The sequence below is a fragment of the Condylura cristata genome, unplaced genomic scaffold (genome assembly GCF_000260355.1).
Source record: "Condylura cristata isolate star-nosed mole 26May11 unplaced genomic scaffold, ConCri1.0 scaffold00001, whole genome shotgun sequence".
NCBI lineage: Eukaryota > Metazoa > Chordata > Mammalia > Eulipotyphla > Talpidae > Condylura > Condylura cristata.
The window spans coordinates 75,968,941-75,995,635 of record NW_004567102.1 but is presented as its reverse complement, the minus strand read 5'-3'; the positions used below and the strand labels follow the sequence as shown (position 1 = coordinate 75,995,635).

Here is a 26,695-nt window from a genome sequence, read left to right as displayed (position 1 = left end):
TTTGATGGATGGTTTTGATATTGTGCAGTTGTGTACAAGATGTCACCATATCATGGTAGTTAGGGTGGTGGTGGGGGCTACAGGGTATGCGTCCTATTTTTGCATTTCCTATGAATTTATTGCAAAATAAAAAGTTAAAAGGAAAACATTTCCAAAGTCATATTTTCAGGAATAATTAGTAAATTTGAGCCTGCAAATCCAAGCAGACAAATATATATGAAATGAGTTCATAATAAATTATGAATATGTTATTTCAAATTAGAGGGGGAAATGGTAATGTTATTCTCTCAGCAAATGGTATTAGAACAACTAGCTAACCTAAATGAAATAAAATTGTTAATTGTCATTTCCTTTAGCAAAATAAATTACAGAATGTAGGTCCCCAAACCAGTATTTAATATGTGTTGAGTTGCTGTATCAGTGGATATAGAGTTAATTTGTTGTTGCTGAGGAACTGCACTTAACACAGAAAGCAGATGTCAATAGGTGTCAGTCATCCCCATTTTCTCCTTTTTGGGAGCCTTCAGCAGTGGAGAGAACCACCTCCCCAAAGGCTTTCTGAAAAGCAATTTGGCAGAAACAGCACTATCAGCATGTATATCCCATCCTTAGGGAGAGTAATGCATGGGGTGGGGCGGGCAGGGGAGAGACACGGAATTCAATATCCAGCACTGCATTCTAAGCATCAGTAGAGAGAGGTTCTTTGAGAGGAACCTTTGGAAGGTTCTTGGAGACAGACTATTCCCTCAGAGAAATTCAGTGATTGAGCATTTATAGGCCAGGCAAGTGCCTTCACACAGCAAGCACTCATGATTGTTAGTTCTGGCTAGGCTTGTCAATCTTGTCATCCATGCTGAGTTGAGAGAGGAAAGAACCCTTGAGATATATTTACGTGTTGGAAAGAACACTCACAGCATGAACAAATAAATCAATAAGCCAACTTTAGGGAGGGGAAGAATTTCTACTTGAGATTGTTGAAAAGTTCCACAGGACTGGGTCTTGAAGGTGAGGTCTTTCATCAAAAGGAAAGGCAAAGGCAAACATGTAAAATTACAAAAGGGCTGTGGGAAATTTTACTTCACATGGGAATGACATCAGACAGTCTTTCATTTCCAGTCCCACTGCACCATGTTAGACCAGGTCCTACCTCAATCCAAACTGCTGAGTTAGTCTTTCAAAGTCTCCACCTGAAGCGTTTTCCCCCTGTTTCATTCAAGATATGGTGAGAGACAATCTCCTGCAATGGATTATAGTCATAAATTCATTCCCTGGCTTAAAATCTTTTGTGTTCTTTCACAGCTCACAGACTGTGCTGCATTAAATAGGATTACAATCCGATATGAATGGCAGAAAGTCCCAATAACAATGGTGGAAGCAAGATAAAATCTTATTTCTCTCAGAGAAAGCTGCAGAAGTGAACACTCCAGACATCAATTGGTGGAGCAGCTCAGGGCTCCACTTGTGTCCTGCTCTACCGTGCCTGGCTTCCATGTTTGAACTTATCCCAATGCCTGAGATGGCTCCTCCAGTTTTAGACATTACGCCCTCAAGTTGTCATCTGTTCAGGCTGCCATAACAGAAATACCATAGGCTGGGTGACTTATAAACAATATAAACGTGTTTCTTATGGTTCTGCAGCTAGAGCACCACCAAGGTTTTGGCAGAGGTGGTATCTGATGTAGGGTCACTTCCTAGTCTCAGGCAACTTCCTCCTTGTGAGACTTCCCTCGTGGGACAGTCAAGGGAGCTCGGTGGATTTCCTTTATGAGGGCCCTAATCCCACTCAGGAGGGCTCTGCTCCCGCCATCTACTCACCTCCCAAAGCATCACCTCCTGATACCTCATTAAGACAGGTTTTAACCTATGGAGTTGGGGGAGGGGAAGGCACAAATGTTCGGTTGATAGTCCTACATTCTAAGCATCAGGAGGGTGAAAAGATTCAGAAGAAAGCTTCATTTAATATCATTTTTCAGGCAGAGTCATGTACGTCCATTGTTCAGACCTGAAGCATGTGGTCCATCTAACTGTGGGCAAGGCAGCAGTTACCCTTTACTCCGATGGAGGTGAGCTCAGCTAAAACCAGAGGATTTGTAAGTAAGGGAGGAATGCGGAAATGGGCGTGTGTAGGATACAAGCAGTCTTCCTCACAGGTGCCTAGCATGTCAAGGCTCTCCAAAACTTGACCTCATCTCCCCCCTATATTATTTTCACACCCTTCTAATTTGTCTATCTGCCTCCACTTCCAAATATTCCTAGGTCACTGTCGTTAGTCATCAACCCAAAGCACAGTTTTAATTAATTGTTCTCATCCCACAGTTATCAGTGGGTCTCTACTATATAGATTAAGTCCAACAAAGACTTTTTATTGAGTATGATACGAAAAATCTTCTAAAATACCATTTTGATTTTATCTCCTTACCTACTCCTTTATTCCTCTTAACTAGGCACTCTGGAATACACTCAGGGTATTCTGATGTCTCCCCCTTTTCTCACGACTGGCTCCCCTTCCCCAGTGACCTTTCTGAAAGCCATCAACAATTTGTGAAATGTGGTGCAGACTTCCACAACTATCCCAAATGATATTTCCTTTATAGACTCATTATTGTAATTACTATTAAAAATGACCTAACCATTCTCTAAAGACCCACTCTTTATACTGCCTTTTATTATAGCAATTTATGAAAAATTTCACATTTATAACCATGACCTTGTTGTAAATTACTAGTATTCACTTACTCACCTTTGCAGTCCTGCGAACATCTAGTCTCTGAATTTTTCCTAGTGGCTGTGTGACACATTTATGAAATGAAATTAGTATGTGAGCACTGAATTTATGGAAAGAAAGAGAAAACCTCAAGTCAACTCTCTTTGAACAAAACATTCATTTAAACTGGATTAAATGCTTAAAATGCTTTATCAGTAATCTAGCATTGGTTCTCTAAAAATGCTTTATCAGAAATCTAGTATCAGTTCTCTATTTCTTCCCAAATTTAATTGTATTCATTTGCAATTGTTTTGAGTGATTTGTGTGACTATACAAAGCTTAATTAGGACTTACCTCATGAAGAACAACTTATAAGATCTATTTTCAGCTAACAAGGAAGTGACAGTTTTTTATTTAGCAGAACTTATAGTTTATCTCAGCCAAACACTTGCTTGGTCATCCAGCATGTCTTTTATGTTACTTAACTCTATTTTAACCTCCCACTTCTTCTCAGAAATAAGGGAGGGGGAAAAAAAAAAGGAAGTTGTAGTTCTGACTGCTGCTTTTTGGGGTGGGACAGGAAAGACAGAAATGAAAGTAGCTTCATACTGTATTGTAACTGTGTTAAAATATGACCATAAGTGCTATTTCATGTTAATACTTTGTCCAATATAGCCAGTTTCATCAGCTTTGTTTTTATCCAGGTAAGACAGGAGAACAATGGCTATAGAATTTGGAGTAGAGAAAAAAGTCCAATTAAAAATAAGTTATATAAAAAATAAACCCTACCACTGTCCTTATAAAGATACCTTTTCCTGAGAAAATGGAATTTTATTTTAATCCCTTTATAAGTTATATGTCGCCTGTCTATCCCCTTCTGTGATCTCTCTGACCTCTTTGTGCCCTTGGTTCTTGTTTCTGAGCTGATGGTTACTGACTCTCTTACACACTTTGTACCAGTCTTGTTGTTTGGGAAGAATTGGGCTCAGGGCTCAGGGTGGCACCTCACTCCAGCAGAATCACGAGCTATAAGACGTGTAGGCAAACACAACTTAATGACTAGGCTAATGATTTTAGTCCCAAGTCTATATTTAATTTTGAATCTTTTTTTTTTTTAATATAAGGAAAGTGAGTTAACTTCCTGAGGTGGGGGAAAAAATTAAAAGAGATGAATCAACAGACAGCAGCTCAGCTGCATCTTCAGTCACAAACCAAAACCTAACAATGAAGAGAAAACACCAGTGCTCCCCAATGGTTACATCAGAATATTAGATTTTCTAGGTAACTGGATCCTTACTTTGAATAAACAGTTGTCATTTCAAAATTTAATCAAAAGTAACAAGTTCTGTCAAAAATGCAAGCATTAAATACATTAATGCAAGTCATTAAATGCTAAACTATGAAGGGTGTGTCTGGGACCTTCCTGCTCACCAAACTGATAACAAGGGTCAAGCTTAGGGACAAGTGCTCAGGAGGAAAAGGCCTCTGTACCAAAGCTACTGTAGATTCTTACTCACATGTCCGCAGATGTGGTAGAGAATGCCTGGAAGTGAATCAGAAGTCCTCCATCAAGGCAGAAGCAAATGTCAAGTCCACTAAGGGAGAGATTAGCAAAAAGTCCCTCTCCCATGACACAGAATTTAGTGTCCTCCTATGGGCCCCAAGCGTTGATTCCAGGATGTAAGTGGAATGGACTTTGCAAGAGTTGCAAAGCAATGCTTCATATTAAATCAAGCAGAGGTGCCAGGATTGGCAGACTGGAGAAAGAGATTAAGAGGTCCAGAGAAATAAACATATTAGACAAGGTCTACTAAATAAGACTGGGAAAGTCACCAGCTAACTATAATCCTTGAAAGAGCGTAGAGGGCCCTATGTATACAACACTAAAGAAAGTGTTGGGGAGTGTGGTCACTGAGGTCACATAAGTTCAGGTATAAATCTATATTCACCTCCTAGTCAATTGTGAACTGCACTTAATAAGAGGTGCTGTTATAGAGCTAGGGTCCCTTAGAGTCATAGGGAAGATAGGAGCCAGGAGAGCAGAAACCATGTGTATAATATAAAATTCAGATCTCAACAGCACTAATTTCCACTAGAGTGGAGCATTTCACTTACAACTCAAGCACATTGCATATAACCACAACATGATTTTATTGGAGGGGATCTGTATTACAAAACATAGAATTCCATAGCATTCGCTTTGCAATAAAGAGGGGGACGAAGACAAACCACTGAAGATGACATTCCAGTGGCCAGCCCTAGAGTGACAGAGTGGGGTTGTTGGGGTGGAAACTTGAGTGCATTTCTTCAGGCAGAGCCTCTAGCCTCAGAGTCCAAAGCCTCACAGATCCTCTCAGTTCAGCTCCCATGTTTGTGCTGCTGTTAGAAGCAGGCTGTCAGCTCTACCTGTCCTTTTTAATTTGGGCTTGATATCAAATACAGTAGTGGTTCCTCACAAAGGGTCTTGTGGCCATGCACTGGGCCACATACTCCCTGACTCTGAAGGATTCGCAGATACAGAGTCTGATTTGATGCTGCTACGCAGATACCCAGTACTTTCTTCTTTTGATGTCTTCTACTACCATGTACAAATTTGCCCCCATTCAATTTGAAATTATATGTCGGTTACACCAGTTAAATGACCAGTACAACACTAATCTATCAGATAGTCTAATATGCTGAAACTTTTAAGTATTACAAATATTTAAAATAACATATAGACAGGTGAGTGCTAAACTTAACATGTAAATATTACTAATAGCATGCTTTGGTTTAATATATCATCTTTGAATTTAATTTAAAATAATCCTCTGGTTGAAAACTCCCTTAACTACTAGATGAATAACTTTAACATTTCAGGAACGTTGAGGTTGCCCCTGGAACAATTGTACTAAACACACAATTTATGATCTTAAAATCACATATCAGTTATAAATTAAAGACTGGGGTGGAGGCCTGGGGGAAGTTTAGGTACAGGGTAATCTTCTCTGAAGCTCTTCGAGAAATTATCTCTAAGTTAAAAGTGGACTTCAAGCCCAAACCCTTAGATGGAATTTCTAAACATACCTCTCTGAGTTCACCAGGTAAACATCCTCGAGCTTGCTGCAGACCCAAAGGTCACCAGCAAGGTCAAATTTCAGGAGAACAGACCCAGAAAAGTCTGTACAGGCCCTGGAAATCGACTGAGGGCACTTGTACTTGGAATTTGTGTCTCAAAGCTTCATCTCTGTGTTCAACCAGGGGTGGAGGGCGTGGGAGTGGGGGTGGATATGTCTCCTTCAGGAACGGCTATTTCAACTCATGGAAGAGTACAGCTGGAAGGGAACCCCAATAGGGAACCCCAAAAGGGGGCCAGGGCAAGTCTCACTTTGTCTGGGTCAAGGGTCAGACTGCACCAAAATTCGGATGGAAAACACAGGTGTCTTTCTTACCTTTGAAAGTTAAGCTACTAAGCCAGATACAGAGACCACCCTAGCAATTCAGGGAATGCAAAATTATGGATAAAAGGGCACGCCAACATAGCATTTGGCTATCATAAGGGCCCACAAATGAAACCTTGAGTGGAAATATTTTAATTCCTTATCAGAACAAATCAATTCCTCCAGCAACTGAAATACACTCAGCAATCCTCAGCCATAGTAATGCTAGAATTTATTTCTGTAAGACCTGGGGTTAGACATCTAGTTGGAAGTGGGGAGACTTGAAATTGCATTTGCACAGTAGTTTACGTAAGCTGAAGAAAATGAGAGATCAGGTGAGGAAGTGGCACCTTTGGTACTTAGCCAGCGCAACGTGTGTCAATCTGTTCCACCCCCAAATTCCTCTTCGTCTTTAAACTACCACAAACAAAACTAAGAGCTTTTAAAATATTAGGCTTGCTGCTGCGTCATTTTCTCTTTGGGTCGCTATACACAGCCTATGAACACAGATCTTTTGGGAACTTCTAAACTAAGAAACATGGGTGGCAGGTGAAGGAGTTATTATACAAATGAATGAACTCATAAAAATATACACAGAGATTCTGAAATGTGCTTCTGTTATCTGAAAATGAAAGAAACCATAAGTTTTCTTATAGTTGAATAGGATTGCCATCACTTCTCTCTACATACATATCTTCTCTCTCTTTTTTTTTTTAAAGATTTATTTATTTGTACATATAGAACTGGGGTACAGGCCAGAGCCTGAGGGCTGGCGAGAGACTTCACCAGAGACAATGGGGAGCAGAACAGGCAGATCTACGAAGTACACTGCTGAGGGGAGCAACAGGCGGGTCAGGAGAAGTCCGCTGCGCCATGTGGTCACCTCCGGGGTAGGCGGGAATCAGATTCATGCGGAAGGGGCTTTTGATTCTCAGTGCTGTGCTTTAACCCGCTGTGCCACCGGGGAGGGCCTATACATATCTTTTCTAAACAGTCAAGGAAAAACATGGCTGTGCTGATTTAAAACCAAGAGGCACTAGACCTTCCCAAAGACCTAGACCAGGCTTGCATCTGCTCAAATTCAAATCAAAGGAAAACTAAGTTCTGCTCTCTAGCTGCAGCTTCATCTGGAATTTTTCTTGCTGTAGGTAGACTATAATGAATCAGATGTTTACACTGGATACTAAAAATGTTGAACAAAAGACAGCCCCATCCATTTCACTTCTTGTGCTTAGATTCCATAGTCTAATTTGTGATTCGTGATGGCTCAGAAACTGAACTGACTCAGGCTTGAAAACCTGTTCCATGCAAACCTTTTAGATGACTCAGATACTCTAAAACATCAAAAGTACTATATTCATACTCTTTTTTAAAAAAAGATTTATTTATGCATATGGAACTGGGGTACAGGCCAGACGTGTGAGTGGTGAGAGGATCCACCAGAGACAGAGTTGGGGAGCAGAGCAAGGAGAACTGACGAAGTTCACTGCTGAGGGGAGCAGTGGGCCGGTCAGGAGAGGTCTGCCGTGCCATGTGGATCACCTCTGGGGTGGGGATCGAACTCATGCTGAAGTGGCTTTAGTTTCTTAATGCTGTGCTTTAACCCGCTGCGCCACCAGGGAGGGCCCCTATATTCATACTTTTATAAAGCATTGGCATGGGACTTTTTTCTCTGACATTAACACCTAGAAAAAAATAAATTTGCTTGCCCTGCCTCCAAATCCATATATTTTAGACTTAAGGTAGAGCTTGGTTATGATTTTGAGGTGGCTACTCCCAACACCTGAGGAATGCTTTAAGACTTGGAGTATTGGGCCCTTCCTGGTGGCGCAATGGGTTAAAGCACAGTACTCATTGAAGCTATCCAAAGCCATTGCAGCACAGGTTTGATCCCTGGCCATGGAGGTGACCTGCATGACACAGCTGTTCTGCTCCCCACTCTGTCTCTGGTGAATCCCCTGGCACCTCTGGCCTGTACCCCAGTTCTTGTATACATAAATAAATTAATTAAAAAAAAAACTTGGAGTATCTCTGCTCACTTCAGTGTGAGAACAATATTCTAATTCACAGATTTTATTAAGTACTAACTGTGGGTAAGTCTTTATGTTAATATGGGGGAAACTTACATAGTTTGGTGAAACTTATATTCAAATAGGAGATATACCATATATACCCAGATTACATCAATTTATATAAATATTCCTTTATTGTTAGTATTAATGCTGTTTCCAGTTCTTCCCTATCACTGTCAGGAACATTTATTCACTCATTAATTCAACAAATACTCATTTATTTCCTGTGCTATGTGAATTACTAATATTAATATAGCAAGATTTCATATTATTTCAACAACTATAAAATGTATGTAGGGCTTCAAAGTTCCTCTGTGAAATTTCTTTTATGAGAAGTATTTTTTAAAATTTGCATTTAATGTTAATCGCATTATCCCTTCAGAACAGAGAAGTGCCAGTCAATTCAGTCTCAAATGAGTATAGTATAAATGTCTACAGTAATCATCTGTCCTAGAAGAGATTCTTAAAAAGGTATAGAACACTATGTCTTCCTTGAAGTATATACCCAATTAGAGGCAAAAATCTTCCCCAAATGGAAGTTCTAGATTTGCCTAGATATATGAAATCCACAATGGTGAATAAAAGCTGAAGCTGAAGATATTTTAACCACAGAAAATTAAATTGTGTCTAGCAAACTTAAAAAAACTTTAAATTTCGGCCCTCCCTGGTGGCACAGCGGGTTAAAGCACAGCACTGAGAAGCTATGCCACTTCCACGAGTTCGATCCCCGCCTGCCCCAGAGGTGACCACATGGCACGGCAGACCTCTCCTGACCCGCCTGCTGCTCCCCTCAGCAGTGTACTTCATCCATCTGCCTGTTCTGCTCCCCACTCTCTCTCTGGTGAAGCCTGTCCCCGCCCCTGAGCCTCTGGCCTGTACCCCAGTTCTGTATGCACAAATAAATAAATCTTAAAAAAAATTTAAATTACATATCACCACATAATCTAATTTAAAACCACAAAGTAAAATTTTTCTCCTAAATTGTTGAGAGTCTTAGTTACCTTTAAAAATACAGCAAACCAAAGTCTTGTCTTCAACATCTCATTCTCAAGGTACTGTTCCTGCTTATTATGGTTATTAAGATTCCTAATTTTTTATGGAAATTAAGGTTCCTAATTTTTTCTCAGTCACCTAATTATAAAGTGTTCTCAACCATTGGTCTATTTGTTGGTATTAAATACTGTTTTAGCGACCCCTAGTGTGAACCATGATATCAACATCTGTGCATATTCAAAATCCTTTTAATATTCAAAAACTTGGAGGGAGAAGGTGGGGGGGAAACTTGCCTACAGACAAAAATAACAAATAATTTTTCACATTTCATAAAGGAAATGTGACTTTGCTTCAATTTAAAGTTCCTTTTTTCCTGCAATAATAATAAAATTTAAATACAACCCTCAACAACTCAGAATGTGATTGTGTTTAGAAATAGGGCCTTCAAAGAGACAATTAAAGTAAGTAGAGGTCATTTGGGTAGACTCTATTCCAATATGACTTTGTCTTTACCAGAATAAATTAAGACACAGACACACACACACATATATACACGGAGGGAAAACCATGTGAAGATATAGAGAGAAGATGGTCACTGGCAAGTGGAGGAGAAAAAAAATCTCAGAATGAAACCAACCCTCCATCACTTTGAGCTTGTACTTCAGCCTCCACAATTGTGAACAAATAAACTTCTACTGTTGAAGCCACCCAGACTGATAGTTTGTCTTGACAGCCTAGTAAACCAATGCATCCTGGCTCTTATTTTTCATCTAGTCCCAAAGATTACTGATTTTGAGGAATTCTATCATATGGAATCATTCTTACTGTTATAAAAAGAAGATTAATTTGCATTGCTTTGCTTGAATAATCACAATTTTCATGAGGCTTTTACTGACAATTCTAAATTCATGTGGAAGAGTAAAGCACTAGGAATAGTTAAGACATCTATGAAAAAAGAAAACAGTATAAGCTTTCAATGTCAGCTATCAAGATTTACAATAAAGTTACAATAATTAAGATCCTGTATTACTGATGCAGGTACAGAGATTAATAAAACAGAAAGCCTAGAAAGAGGCCCGTTAATATACAACAGAAGCACTAAAGATGAGAGAGGAAAGAAATGGCCATTAATAGCAAATCAATTATCAGTAGGAGTTCGTTAACCATACAGAAAAATATTTATAAATTAGACACTTAAAGCAAAACAAAAGCTTTGTGATATAAAATTCTAAATATACAAAAACAAAAGGAAGAAAGTGAAGGAAGTTATTTTTTTATGACCCCCAAGGTAGAAAAGAAATTTGCTGGATTTCACTTTTAAACTCAACACTGAAGGCAGAAACCAGAAAGAATGATTGATACATTTGACTACTTCAAACATATTTTTGTTGTACAACAAAAGATAACAAATATGTAAAGATGAGCCACAGACTGGAAAAAAATGTTTCATTCCATATAACTGAGACAGTGTAGGTAAAAGAAATTTCAAGCCAGTAGTATAAAAGTTGCCTCTTGTTTCATTTAAACAAGGAATTGAATTGAGGCCTGAGCAAGGTTTAGTTGCTCAGTTACCTGTTTGAACAGGTAGACTAGATCACAGAATGGCAGACCCTATCCAAACATCCTGACCAAAGAATATGCCCTACCTGACTGACCAAGGTGCCAGTTAGGCAAAAAACATTAGATCCTGACTAATGATTATCTCACAATTTCCTGGAGGGGAGAAGGCTGAGAGGCTTTATGCAAAGTTGAAATGTAACCCATCGTGCTTGTCAGGGCATAGCCCTATCCAGAACAAACTATGCTGCTGGCCTCCTCAGCCCCTCTTTGTAAACCTACCTAACCACCAACACCCCAACTTCCCCCCTGTGCCAATGCCAAGCAGGATAAATTCTCCTTTCCAGCAGGGGTTCCTTCATGCACCATCCTTTAGTAAGCTTTGCCTGGTTCATCTGAGACTCTCTGGTGAATGCTTTCTTCTACAGGGTCTCGTGACCAAAACATGTATTTCTAAGATTTATTTTATTTATTTATAAATAAAAGAGCTGGGGTGTAGACCAGAAGCAGGGGATTGAGAAGGACAGGATTTGCCAGAGACAGAGTGGGGAGCAGAACAGGTGGACTGACTGAAATACGTTGCTGAGGGGAGCAGCCAGAAGACAGGAAAGGTCTACTGTGCCATGAGGGCCAGCTCTCTGGGAGTGGAACTCGTGCTTCAGTGGCTGGCAATGGCTTGATAGTGCTGAGACTTAACCCCGTGAGCCACCAAGGAGGCCTGACCAAAACATTTTTGACTATCTATAACTAGCAAGCCTGTTGAATATTAGTAAGAAAAGGAGAAACACAATAAGTAATTCACAGCAGAAATATAATTGGCCAATAAACACATAAAAACCATGTTCAGAATCACTGGTAAGCAGGGATCTGGAAATTAAAGAAAGCCACAATGAAATTTCATTCCAGCCTATCAGATTTTAATTTTTTTAAAAAATATCTAGGGACACTAAGGTTTGGAAAGGATGTGGGTGTAAAGATATTCTCATTCTGCTGGTGGGACAGCCAATTTTTATGAGCGCTTTGGAGCGCAATTTGGCTATATCAAGCAAATGTCTCAACAGCTTTATTCTCACATGCCCTAGAGAAAACCCTTTACACTTGTAAAACATATACACAAGAATGTTTATTGCAGTTTTATTTATAATAGCAAAAGTGTGAAATTAAATGCCTGTCATTAAATGGACAGGTTATGGTAGAAATGAACTAAAGCTCTATATGAATATGGATACTGATGAGGACAACAAGCAAACCTAATAACAAAGCATACAGGATTTCATAAAAAGCTTTGATATACTCATAATAGTAACACCTATTATTTATGGATATATAATTTTCAGCAATCAATTAAAAAAAAAGGCTCTGGAAATAAAATCTCAAGTCAAGATAATAACCTGAAGTCAATAGATTAGGGAGGGGACCATGGAGAACTTAAAGTTTACTTGGATAATTTCATTTCTTTAAAAATACAAAACAAAAACAAATAACAGAGGCAGAAACAAGAAAATCGTAGAACAAGATTTGACGTATTTGGATGTAAATTCACATGTATGCCTGTTAAATGGTTTCTACCCATTAGAAATGAACGTTTGTTTTAACAAAATCTAAGCAGAAGAATAAAGCTTTTTTTTTTTTTTTTGGTAAATGCACTTGGTACCATAAGGAATATTTTGTCTTTTTTAAAAATAAAAAATTATATATTTAATGGGTACAATATGAGAATACATATCCATAGTGAAATGATTACTATAGTCAAGCTAATTAATATAGTCATCTCTACTTAGGATAGAAAAGTTACCCTTTTTCCATGGTGAGAATACCATAAATCTATTCTCTGGGCAAATTTTATTAACAGACAGCACAGTATTAAATTAGTCATCATGCTGTACACCAGAGACCTAGATTCATCCTACATAACTGTGCGTTTGCACCAGAATAAAACTACTGAAAAGCTAGCTTTCTCACAGTAAAAAGCTCCTTTTACTTGACTGTAATGTACTTGCTTATCCAGTTATCAAACATTTTTCGAGATCAAATTTGAAAATACAATCCTCTGCCAGACCATGGAAGTGGTCAAACCCCCAAAGAAGCATGTTTATCTAAAAGATATCTCCAAAAGCAAACTAATTTTCTCAAATATTTTGTATTCGCATAAGTGTTCTTTAGCAAAAAAAAAAAAGAAGAAGAAGAAAAGCATCTGCAGCTGTATTACCGAAGAGATATACAATATGCAAAGAGGAAGAATTTACATCTGTCTGGCATAGCCAAAGCCAATTTCAAGGAGATGCTTTAGAGCTGACTTAAAGGGAGAAGTGTTTGCCAAGGGAACAAAAGCATTCCCCGTGGAGGGAACAGCTTGTACAAAACACTGGAAACACGAGCAGCCGGGCACCGTGAGAAGCACGGGCTGGTGGGGCGAGGCGGGGAGATTCGGTATCAGTCAGCTCAAGATCCTGGGGAGCTACGAAGAGCCCGCACGCCTGAAACGGGTACAGTCCGTCGGTGTCCAGGCAGGAAACGCCGCCCTGCCCGCGGGGAGTGACGAGGACGCCCCCCAACTTGCGGGAGACACGGCTGAGAGCACCACTGGCACCCCCCAACCCCACCCTCCCCCGATTCCAGGATTAACCATGCCTGGTGGTGAAAGGGACCGGGGCCTCCACGTTATCTCCGGGAACGGAATTAGGCCAAGAGCTCATTTTCACAATTGGCTTGTCGCCCTGCCCTACTTGAGTCTCTCATCTCCTCTCAACCCCCCAACACTCAGGGAGGCTCTCCGCCTCCCAGACGGCCTCCCAGATTAGGCCGCGCACCGGCTCTCACACGGTGACCAGCGGCAGCACAAGCCCGCGCGCAGGAACTGGAGACCACAAGTCCCAGAATGCAACGCTCGGGTTCAGAAAACCGCCGCCGCACAAACAGGCCGGCAACACGCCACGGAAGGGGCGGGGCTTTCTAGAAGGGCGGACTACTGTGGCGTCGCTTAGGCAACTCCAATTCTGCGACAGAAAACACTTCCGCTTCCGCTTCTGAATCGTTCCTCCGCGAGCTCACGGAGGTACGTCGCCGTGACGCCATTCGTCTGCGACTGCGCGGGTCCGGAACTTGCGTGCGGTGGTGGCTCTCCGGCTTGTAACTCCGGCAACTCCTTGTCTACGGCTTCTGACGGGGTAGCTAAGGGGAAAGCGTCGAGATGACCGACCGCTACACCATCCACAGCCAGCTAGAGCACCTGCAGTCCAAGTACATCGGCACCGGCCACGCCGACACCACCAAATGGGAGTGGCTCGTGAACCAGCATCGCGACTCCTACTGCTCCTACATGGGCCACTTCGACCTTCTCAACTACTTCGCCATCGCGGAGAATGAGAGCAAAGCGCGAGTCCGCTTCAACCTGATGGAGAAGATGCTGCAGCCTTGTGGGCCTCCGGCTGACAAGCCTGAAGAGAACTGAAGCCGCCTCTGCCTGCCTTCTCTATGTTGCGGTCTTGCCCTCGTGTGTCCGCCCACATGGACCGATTCTCCATGGCTCCAGCCTCTCTTCCTGTCTTTGTAAAAAGGCGCCTACCTAGGGCGTCCCACGTGACTTGTCTTCCAGTGACCCCTCCAGGACCCCAGATATCTGCGACCTTGCAGAGATCCTAAACCCAGCAAACACTAGGGAAGGCGTTTGTGATAACGGACTTGGTAGCTCGTGAGGTTTTTTTTGGCCTAGTTGGTTGCCATTGTTGCTTTTTCCATAAAATTTAGAAAACTTCAGACTCTTGGTGTGGACTGTTTGTGTTTGGGTAGGGTCTGTTTAGGGCTCTAGGTCCTACAATTTGGTGGGAGTCCGAAGGAGGGGAGGGGGCTCGGCCAGTGTTCACTTGTTAGAAATGTCAGTCTGATCTGCTTGATCCCTACAGTATTCTCCCACCCTGACTTCTCCCCAGAACCTTTTACCAGGCCTACTAATGCCTTCATTATTGAGGTTTGTGATATTTGTATCCCACCTTTCCCTCCTCTCATTCAAAAAGAAAAAAATGCTCTTGTCCTCATATCTCTGTAAATTGCATCCTTTTTCTCTTGGAACTACCATTTCTTGAGCCTTGTCAAGTAGGCAAACTAGTTCATTCAACATCCAACAAATACTTGCTGAGCTCTATGTAGAGCATATTTTTCTAGGCATTTGGTGCTTTTGTTACTCTATTCCTGAAGAGTGAGGCCCGTGAACTGTAGATATAAATAAGCAAGTGTTAGAATAATGCTGTGGGGGGTTAGAGTAGCGGTACCCTCGAAGTATTCAATAGAATGCTTATGTTATAGTGACCAAAGACTTTATTTTTTTTAAGAATTAAATTTTATGAATACAAAAGCTTGTATGTAGGCCAGAAGTGGGGGGTGAGAGGATTCACCAGAAATAGTAGGGACAAATAGAGTAGGCTGAGCTACTGAACTACAGTGCTGAGGGGAGCAGCGGGTGGGTCAGGAGAGGTCTCTGCGCCTTGTAGGTCAGCTCCCAGGCCAGGAATCAAACTCATGCTGCAGTGGCTGTCCATAGCTTCAAAGTGCTGAGACTCAACCCCTGCACCACCAGGGAGGCACCTGACCAAAGACTTTAATAAGGGAAATGATCATGCAGAAAACCAAGCCACAAGAAGAGAACTGCCAGTGTGGTACACACGCTGGGATTCTGACTGGCTAACAGCAATGGCAAAGAGGTGAATTTGGCTGGGGAAGTGGGCAAGGGGAAGGGACAGAGGAGGGGCATCAGATGAAGGTAGAGTCTGGTAGGCCAGTGGAAGGACTTGCAGCTTTCACTCTTTCAAAGATTGTTGTGATATGATCTCAGATATTTTAAGTCAGTGGCTTTCAAACATTTGGGCCTTGGGATTCAATACATTACCGTTGTTTAGGAAGACTTTGGTTGTTGATATCCACTAAATTAGAAATTAAAACAAAAGTTTTAATACTTAGTATTTTGAAGAAAATGAAACCATGGCAGGCTAGCAGAAACATTTCTTATAGAAAGCAACTATTTCCCAAACAATTTTAATGAAAAGAATGGCTTTTTTGTAAAAACAATTTTGCAGATGCCTTAACACATTACAGTTGGGGTCTCATGTCTTCTGCATTCAACCTGTTGGGATGCGAAGTTTAGGTTGAGTATTTAAAAAATCCTATAAAGAACTACATATTACAAGGTAAGGGGAAAACTTTTAATAGTCTTTTCAAATATTCTTTGATACTCTAGCAAACCCCAACAAATGGGGATTTCATAAAAGTCACCACGTGGAATCTGAAACTAGATTAGTGGATTCTTCATTCTCTGTTACATTAAAATTAATCTGTCTTGAACTTTGAATGGCTCTTATACCAGTCATATTTATGAATACCACTGCTGTTTGATTAGTATTGAAAAGCTGAAAAATTCACAGTAACATTATAAGTGTTCCACAATTTTAAGTTATTGCTTATAAACTTTAATTTTAGCAGTTAGCAAATGTCTCTTCTTTGAAATGGCAGGAATACAAATATCAACACTAATATTCCCCCCCCCTGCACCCTCCTCCCCATACAAACCTTGGTAAGGGCATGCAAAGTGGGATGAGAATGAGCTCATGCCCCTAACTGGAGGCTGCAGCAAAGCAGGAGATGGCATCTGCCTTTCCCTGGAAAGAGAGGAATGGACGGATGTATAGTAGAGACAATTAAATGTAGACTTAGTTAAAGCCCTCCATGAACTGGCTAGAATTCTTAATATTATATTGCTAGGTTTCACAAGATTAAGGATTTTTGTCTGTTTTATTATCTGATATACTCTAGTGTGTGAGTTCAAACCTGTTACATCATAAGTTCAATAAATGATAAGTTGATTATGGAAAGGGGACTTGTTCTAGTTAGAGACCCGGTCTAGTTAATTTATGTTCATAGCATTTTTCAGTTTTAACTAAATGGGTAATAAAGGAAAAATGTTTGAAAATGTGCTTCCTAATAGTAGTAATACAGCAATAGCTTGTATGGTATCCTTGTATTATCGTTAACAAAAGAAACAGGTTCATAAAATTTGCCCAAGGTCACAGATACTGTGCTTGCAATTCTCCTAAGCCGGGATTCATACCAGGTCTTTCTAGCTCCAAACTATAAAGTCTTAAATATACTGTTGCCCAAACAGGTTTAGGATGTATATAATAATCATAATAATTTGAAGCCAGCTACCATCTCAGATAGAAAGTAGAAATATTAAAAGTTTACTAGATTATATTGAAGGAGTTAACAGACCAATACGAATGTTATGTAATTCAAAATAAAAACAGTAACTTCAAATACATTGGATAAAGATTTTAATGGAAAGAACAATTTTGTTGGAGGGGGTAAAATCAAGGATCTGAAAGTAAAGCATGGTCCAAATAAATTATTAAGCTCATTCTTTTTTTCTGGTATAAAATAATATTTATATCAAACACAGGAGGGCAGCAAATGATGCTCTGATAAAAATTACTCTTGAATAAGACCTCTAAAATGTAGATTCTTGCTAAATTGGGAGAAATTGACTGTTTGCTTATAATGTTGTAAATAGTCATTTTGGGGGCTGTATAGAGATGAACATGTTTTTCATTGAGTGACAAGTATGTAGCAATTATTACAGGTCACTGTTATTTTTACAAGGATGGGACAAGATCTGAACCCTACACTTAAAAGCATGTTTGTTGGAAAATAAAAATAACCCATTTATAGTAGCAAGTGGTAAGCACTAAAGAGAAACATAGCTATGGGAATTTATAGTGAAGAGAGTATTACAAACTGCTAGTGAGGGAGAGCATGAAGATTGTGTTGAGGAAGAGGCTTCTGAGCAGGACTTTGAGTGACAGGATTTGTACATATTCAGAATGCAAGGCACTCTGGTGGGAGAATGATCAGCTGCCCTCACAAGCCCAGGGAAATTCAGACCACTCATTACCATTAAAGCCATTGCATTTCTTCCAGTAACTTAGGATTTATAAGATCCTCCATTTGCCTCCTGCTTTTTCATAAGGCTGGAAAAGCAAGTTAAAGTTCAAACCCCAGTATGATAATGACATTAACAGGTACTGAGTGGCCACTGTGTGCCAAAAACTTAACAAAAATTATCTCAACCTTCCTTACCACCCTGCAAGGGTATATCCCATTCTACCAACAAGCAAACAGGAGTGAGAGATATATATTGTTTGCTTAATATCATCAGCAGTAAATGGTGGTGCCAGGACTTACATTTGGTTCTGATTCCAGCATCCCGGCTCTTCATCCAGTAGGCTAAGGTTTCCAAAATTAAACATCATAGTTTCATGCTTCAAATTATTATTATTTTTTATGTTCTGAAGTAAGAAATTTTGCCTAACTCATCACTTCCTAAACTAATTTCATCACTTTCTTTTCTGGAGAAATATTTAAGATAATTTTGAGAAGTATCTTTTCTTCTTCTTTTTTTTTTTTTTTGATGATGGTGGGGGAGATGCTGCTTTCAGCAATGAAATAAATTTGAATAGAGAAATGATGTATTTGCTGGACTTGAAGAAAATGAGTCTGGTGCTGTGTGTAGAATTCAAAACCACGGGTAACGTTCCTTTCCTCAGATTGCAATTCCCTCTGCTGAAAATGAACACCTTTGTGAGTGGAGAGATCTTTGTACTCTGATTCTTTTCATCTCTCTCAGACTAACAACTTACAGATATTAGATATTAATATTAGATGTTAGAAAGAAAAGAGACTTCATTATATCGCACAAATTAGTTATGAAGCTATACCTAGGGTTCATTCTTTTCCAAGACAAAGGCATGGAAAAAAGACATTATTGAGGAATTTGGACATTTTTGATGACTGTTTTTACTAGTGTCTGGGAGATGTATACTGACAAAGCATCAGCAGATGCTTTGCAGCCATTAATTGGTCTACTTCAGAGAGATGATAATTTGTTCTTAATGTAACCGGCTTTTTATCTAACATCCACATTCTTTCCAGGCTTTTCATAGCCTTCATTTTCCTCACCTACAATACGCACAGCACACTACCTCCCCAGGCACTTAGCATAGAAATAGTGAAAACCAGAAACTGTTGAGGGCGGCTGGTAGGAAATCAAGACATGGAAGAATCCATCTCTTCTCTCACAGGGCACAAATGGTCTGCTCCAAATGGCCCTTTGAAGCACTATCTCTTTGATCTGTGTTACCTCGGAATCCTTCCTTTTCTCCAGTTCTCTCATTTCCTATCCACTGTCCTCAGCTGTTATCTTGTTCCCCCAAGCCTTGCCTCTTATCATCATATCCTCCTGCTTTAATGAAATTTATCCTTGTTTCTACCATGTCTCCTCACAAAAGCAGTGTTCTTCAAAACAAGTATCTTCATACTATTGCAAATGGGGAGGCAGGGAGTTCTATAGGTAGTTTTAGAGGTTGTGTACAGCATCAAAAAGGTTAGGGTATTCACTTCCTCAGCCCCACTCTCCTTCAAGCCCTCGACTAACAGACCAGAACCCTTGTCTCCCTTCTGGTCCAACTGTCTAGTTCAGAATTGTGCCCTTTACAATGAAGCTACTATCACAGTCCTCTCTCATTCAGTTTTTTTTCTTTTTTTAAGATTTATTTATTTGTGCATACAGAACTGGGGTACAGGCCAGAGACTCAGGGGTGGTGAGAGGCTTCACCAGAGACAGAGCGGGGAACAGAACAGGCAGATCGATGAAGTACACTGCTGAGGGGAGCAGCGGGCGGGCCAGGAGAGGTCTGCCACGCCATGTGGTCACCTCCCGGGCAGGCGGGAATCGAACTCATGCGGAAGCGGCTTTAGATTCTCAGTGCTGTGCTTTAACCCGCTGCGCCACCAGGGAGGGCCTCTCATTCAGTTTTGATGTGTGGATCAATAGATAGGTATTTTAAGAAAAGTTTAAAATTAAAAAATTAGAGAAGTACAAAGAATAACTCCCATGGATATTTCTTCTTTCTTAAGCCAACAACTTTATGTTTAGTCAAAACTTAATTTCCTCTTTCCTATTTTTAAGACAATCTTGGAAATAATGAATTGCCCTGCTACAACATGGATGGAAACATTACAGATAAAATTACAAAAACAAGGGAAATGATAATTTATCAATTCTTCCTTTTCTCATGTCCATCCCGCTTAGGAGTATTCTTCTAGTCTATCCATTAGCACAAACACATCTAGCTAGCTAGCTATGTGTCTACGTAAAGTGTTTTATGTTTTTAAAATTATACAAATGGAATGGCTTGATTTCCCAAAAAGCTAAACATACAATATAAACATAAAATTACATTGCTCTGCTATGGTCTCAGGTATAGGAACTGAACTGAAAGCAAGAACTCAGACATGTATTTGCATACAAATGTTAATGCAGTATTATTCAGAGTAGCCAGAAAGTGCAAACCATGCAAGTGCCCATCAACAAATGAATCACCAAACAGAATGACTGTACATTATACATACATGCATGCACCATGCATACCCACATTCATTTATGTATAAATGCACATGTACAATATAATGCCACTCAATAGAAAAATAACATTCCGATACATATTACAACACAGATAAATCCTGAAGACACGTTCACAAAACACAAAAACACAGTGTGTGATTCTGTTTATATGAGGGTCATAGAATATTTAAATTCATAGAGACTAAAGGTTAAAGAGTGGTTAGCTAGGAAATGCAGAGGGACGCATTGAAACGTTGCTGCTTATTAGTCACAGAATTGTTTAGGATAGTGGAAAGCGTTAGAGTTCATTTTGATGACTCCACCGTGTTGTGTAGTTAATGTCTTTCAATTACACACTTAAAATGTTAAAAATGATAAATTTTACATTATTTGTTTTTACAATAATTAAAAAGTCAGTGAATTAAGTACTTTGAATGAATTGTATGGCATGAATTAAGTGTCTATAAATTTATGTGTAAATATATCAAATAGTAATATATTGTATGTATATTTCTATGCCTCTGGCACTCTATATTTTTGAGTATATCCCAGTTGAGAGTTATAGATATGTAGTTTTTAGTTTACAATATACTACAATTGAGATACCCATTCCTAATGAAAGGCACTTAACTGTTCTCAGTATTCATTCAAACAGTGCTGCAATGAACATCACATACCTCCTCTGGCATGGGCAAGATGTGATCTCAGGCACAGATGTGTAACATGTGTTCTACAGAGTGGAAAACATTATAGAAACGTAGGGTTCTTATTTTCATTACCTTGACTCGTAGCCATGTATTGTACCAGTGTTAACTGACAAGACAAACAGGGTCACAGACTGCATCTTACTGTCCACGGGGAAGAAGACGAACAAGGGATCAGAGTAAGAGGTGACAGATTCTGAACACTTGAGTCTCAGGAGGACAGCTCCTTCTGCTCCAGTTTTCACCTGGACCCGCCCCACCTGTTTCTCATTCTGCCTTCACTCTACTCATCCCATTTCCTTCCCACTGTTTCCACTGTATCTAAAGGCCCAGCCAGCCTTTCAGTCATCTCAATCTCTTCTTCAAGTCTTTGATGCTTACTTCTTCCATCCCATCTTACAAAAAACAAACAAACAAAACCCTTTGTGAAATAAGCCAGAAAAAGACAAACACTGTATCATTTTGTCCCTACATGGTATGTACAAAAAGCAAATAAACTCTTGGTCTATAAAACCAATTAGTGGTTCTCAGGATGGAAAGAGGGAGGGTGGCAAATTGAGACACACAAATGGAGGATAAAACTGGACCTCTGGACCTCTAGTGGTAGACTTACTGTGTTCTATGCACATGCTGATTCTCAGTTATGCACACCTAGGCCTTGTATAATGTGATATATAATGCAATAAAAAGGAAGAACTTCTAACACATGAGTAAAAGCTATAGACATATTAAAATATTTAAATATAAATCTTAGAACTTTTTCTAAGACTGACTTTAATAGAAAGAGCAAAGTCTATATGTTCCCATAAAATTTGGGACAAACAGAAGAACTTTGAAATTCTCTTATTACTTATCTCTCCCTCCTAAGTTAAATCAAACTCAGGGTGATGGTGTGTAACTGAACAGTAATTTAGCAGACATTGTCCATCATGTAGCTGAGCCCTGAGCACACTTGAGCTCTAAAAACATTCATGGCCCAACAACACTAGCAGTGTGTATCAGCAAATCATGTAAAATTCAACCCCAGGCACTGAAGAGATATAAAGATGAGTACCAAGGAAAGCATATTATGCAAGTGGCTCTCCAAATTCTAGAATAATGGGCACTTAAGAACTTTATTTACTGAATTTTATTTATTTCTCTATAAATGAAGTGCATCTTACAAACAAACTAGGCATTTTAAGGACTTTTGAGTTCCTTTCCATTACAATGTGTTGTTTCTAGTTATGAACATGTGAAAGAATGAACAGATAATACACAAGGAGTCATGGTGATTGATTAAAGTTGATCAATTATGGTTCTTTCCAACTTTTGTACTCAAAATAGAACTTTGGTGTTTTGTGATATGAATAACAACAACAACAAAAATGCTTCACCTAAGTGATGTTAATTCTATCATTCTAATAAGCACAATAAGTTTGCAATTTTTTTAGCCTCAATCTTTCCAAAACACACACACTTTTCCTATCGACAGGTAGTGAATAAGCAATATGCAAAATATAAAATACCCATATAACCCAGCTTCACAAAAATGAAATCAACAGGCTAAATAAGTCTCAAAATATACTTTTGGTTAGTTAAGAAAATTTATAAATCCATCTTTATAAGAATATTTTATATGGCATTACATGGAGCAACTCTGTTTCTTAAGGAAAGAGTATTTTGCTAAAAACAAAATATCTCACATATACATATAAATTTTCAATTTATGAAAAATAAAATCTCCGATACAATAGGTGTCAGTGAAAAACTACTTTGGAAGTGATGACAATAGTGTGGTAACAAGTACTAACAATGCAGTTTTCCAGTTAATTTAAAGAGACCTGTAATTATTGGAATGCGAATTGTGAAAGGTCAATATATTTACATTTGTGAACTTGAAAGCTGATTTGACATTCACTTTTCCTCGATTTCTTTGGTATTCTCTAGGCTTTTGTTCTATCTCTCTTCCCATTTACCTCCTCTTGATTCTGGTGAGTCGGTAAAAAGAAATTCAACAGATAATGAGTGTAGTGAAACCAATACATCTTTAACCTTTTCTCTCAGCCCTAGAACTTCTTTAGAAGTCACATATTAAGACATGCAGTGTTAATTAAACTTCACACACTCTGAAATGTGTGTCATAGAGATACTAATTTTTAAGGTAATAAGTGAGACATTTGCATAAAGAAACCCATAGTTTGATTGCACACAATAATTTTGATAAAATAAGCATTAGTGGAAAATTGAATGCCGAATAACATTTATATATGCTTTTATAGGAGGGTTAGTAGAAGAAATTTGTAGGAATTACTCACTTGTATTAGGGAAACTTGAAGATGTTTAATGTTACTGATTAATTTTGTGTTGGATATTCATGCTACTGTATCAAATCTCTGAAAGAAAATTTAAGGGTGATAAATTTATTTAATGGAAGTATTTTTTTAATGAGACCTTAGATGTGGGATTATTTAAACCTGAAACTTTGTTCATTACAAATTCTATAATGAGATACAAAGTACAACCCAGCCCAGGCCAGGACTCCTAAAAATGTTTCTAATGGGAAGGCAGAGGAAGCCTGGCTTTTGTTCCTGGAGAGTCAAACAAAGGGCATGTCTTTACGGTGGCATCATGCATGCTGGGAAAGGTCACAGTTGTCATGTAATAAGCACTCTATAAAATCAAAGTTTGGAGCTAATCATTACAGCTTTAGTATTTTCCGAAGGAATTTTTTAGTTTTTAGAAAGTGTGTGTATATATATATATATGTTTCTAAATATACGTTTGCCTGGATAGAGATAGATAGTGCTCATCTTACAGAAAGTTTCTGTGTTACTTGAAGCTGTAAAATTGTCTCCTGCTTTCTTGAAAGTTGTGTTTTTATGCATTCAATTTACCCTTCCTCTATAAATGAAGTTCTTCCTACAAACAACTAGGTATTTTTGAAGTCTTTCTGCTCCCTTTCCAGTACAATGTATTGCTTCTAATTTATAGAAAAGCCTGCTTTTGCCTCATTTACAAAGTCTTAGGCAAGGTTTCAAAAAAAAAATACCTAACCGAGGTAAAAATTGGCTCTGTGCACAGATTTCCATTTTAAGTTTCAAATAATATAACACACATGTAGGTTTTTACTGAAACTCTGTGTTTGATTTTTATTTATAAAATTTATTGAGGTAATGTTGGTTTATAACATTATATATAGCCTTTGATTTTTAAAATTCCAATTAGTATTTATCATAACTAGCTCATTTTTCAAGTATGCATGTAATAATACTGGTTTTTGCGAGCTTTAAGTATTTTATTTTCTTCTGACTAGTTCTAAATTACTGAAATCTTTCATTGTCAGGCTATTGGAATGCTGAAATGCAATTTTATATGCACAGCATGTTAACAATCAACATCAGTTGCTTTATTTTTGCCGTGTTAAGCTCTAAAGTAAGTATGGCATTTATTCTTCTAGAAAATGTCCTTCCCCAGAATGGCATATCTTTTCTTTGTTCTTCAACCTGAACTGAAAAAAACTGCTAAGTGTTTTCTGTCCCTAGACATTAAATTCAAACCCTCCTTGAATTTTTATGTAGGTATCATTAGTAATCATTTCCTTGAAATAGTACCGCTGGTTTTAAGAGATAATGTTAAATCTACATGTTAAATTGGTGGCATGTATCAATTTTTGAAATGAGAGATATTTCAAAAAGATGGTTTCCTACGAACATAGGGTTAGTAAACGTCCAGACTGAATCTATAATACAGTGTACTCACAGAGACTCCTGACAAGGTCACATGGAATTGGTGTTTACCTTGCACCTTGCGTGCAAGAGTGTGTGGAAACTGCTAGTCTGGTCTGGTAAAGGCTGGTGGAGATTTTCTTTCCTCCCTAATAGGAAGCTTAAATGGGGCCGGGGGGGGTGGTGGTGGTGGTATTTTACTCATCTTTGGCACAGTGCTGGTATATAGTCGGCATGCCATAAGGTTCTATGCTTAGGGATTCTTCTTCTCCATTCTGAGTCAGGATTATTTCAACTACAAAAGAAAGATGATGTCAGCAACACTGATGGGAGCTTAGGAGCGCATGTCACTCCCAATCCAAGTGTGTCTGTGTTCCAGTGTTTCACAATCCAGTTCTCATATAGGTGACCAGAACTTTTTTCTCCTTCTTCCTAAAGGCTGTCAATAACTCCATGGATGGTATGCATTCAGCTTCAAATCCCAGACTTTCGCTGTAGTCACCATTCAGGTCAGAAGTATCCACAGATTGATGATTCACCTGTGAATCATGTGACCCGAGCTGGCTATATCCACAAAAGGTAAGGGACTAAGTCTATTGAAAGAAAATGGGGGACTGGCTCCTTCAAGATATTAATACTGTCTGGTAAATATTCAATCAGTCAAATACATGTGACCGAGTATTTAATTTATTTTGTGAAAGATTTATTTATGTATACAAGACCTGGGTACAGGTCAGAGGTGTGGGGGTATGAGGATACACCAGAGATAGAGTTGGGAGCAGAACAGGTGGATTGACTGGAATACACTGCTGAGGGGAGAAGCAGGGGAGACAGGAAGTTCTGCTGTACTATGTGGATCAGCTATCTGGTTAGGGATTGAACTCCTGCTGCAGGGGCTGCAGATGGCTTCATAGTGCAGAGACTCATGTTTATTTTTAAACATGCTTTTCCACCCCTGAAATCAGAATGCACCATATAGTCAGGGTCCTCTTCTGAAAGAGGTGGGCCTTAAACCAGGCATTTCAGATGTGGAAATGGAAAACAAAAGGAAAGAAAAAAAAAAGAGGCATTTAGAAAAAAACAAATAGATGGCAAGGGAAAAAAATTAGAGGTAAAAAATGGACTATAAGAGGATAAGTGGCTCAGGAAAAGCCAAGAGCATAATACTTTTGAGGAAAGCTGTGTGCCAGAGCCAGCTAGCGGATGCTCCATGGAGTCTGGCCTCAACATATGCGCACCAAAGTCAAGGGGAATTCTGAGCAGAGGCTTACATGCTCAAAGTTATGTTGTTAGAAGGTTAACCTGGAAATAATGTGCAGGAAAGATTGATTATAGAGGAAAGGGTGAAAGAGGTGGAGAGGCAGGGACAGAAGGAGAAGAAGAAAGTCCTGCCATCTGTCACTGGACAGGAATAATCTAAGAATAGAAATAAATAATCTAAGAAATAGAAATAATCTAAGAAATAGAAATAAAATAATAGAAAAAACCTAAAAAGCAGAATGTCAAATGTTACCCAAAAATACATTGGATTTGAATCCCTCATAATAACTAGGTGTAAGTCCTAACCTAAAGTACTCGAGGATGTCATCTTATTTGGAAAGTGGTCCTTACAGAGTTAATCAAATTGAAATGAGGTCATTACAGTGGGCTCTAATCCAATATGAGTGGTAACTTTACAAAAAGAGGAAATTCAGATACAGAGACTACCATGTGAACAGAAGGGCAAAATTGGGGTGAAAGAATTGGGGTGAAAGAATTGGATAAAGGTCAAGGAAGGGCAAAGATTGCCTAGAAAGAGAGAGAAACCATCAGAGAGAGAGAGAGCCTCCTTTGTTACTGAGAAGGAACCAACTCTGCCAACACGGGACACCTTGACCTTGGACTTCTAGCCAAGAACCACAAGACAGGACCTTCTAAATATGTAAATCACGCAGGGAGGGTCACAAGTGGCAGCTCTAGGGGACTAATATACACAATCTAAAGGCCATTTCTATAGATGGTGTCAAGTGTTCAGATACATAGAGGGATGTCTAGAACCAAACCAACCCAACCAACTGCATCTTTAACATCATATTGTTTTATTCTAGAAAGGCT

At 39.2% G+C, this 26,695-nt stretch overlaps 1 protein-coding gene across 1 annotated transcript; it reads left to right on the top strand.

Moving 5' to 3' along the window:
* Positions 1-13,816: 13,816 nt before the first annotated feature.
* SF3B5 (splicing factor 3b, subunit 5, 10kDa) lies at positions 13,817-14,501 on the top strand. The gene has a single exon (XM_004673913.2). The coding sequence runs from the start codon at positions 13,936-13,938 to the stop codon at positions 14,194-14,196; it is 261 nt and encodes an 86-aa protein (XP_004673970.1). The 5' UTR covers positions 13,817-13,935; the 3' UTR covers positions 14,197-14,501.
* The last annotated feature ends 12,194 nt before the right edge of the window (positions 14,502-26,695 follow it).

Excerpts from the sequence above, each read along its gene's own strand:
- SF3B5 (XM_004673913.2), top strand. The coding sequence starts at position 13,936 with ATGACCGACCGCTACACCATCCACAGCCAGCTAGAGCACCTGCAGTCC.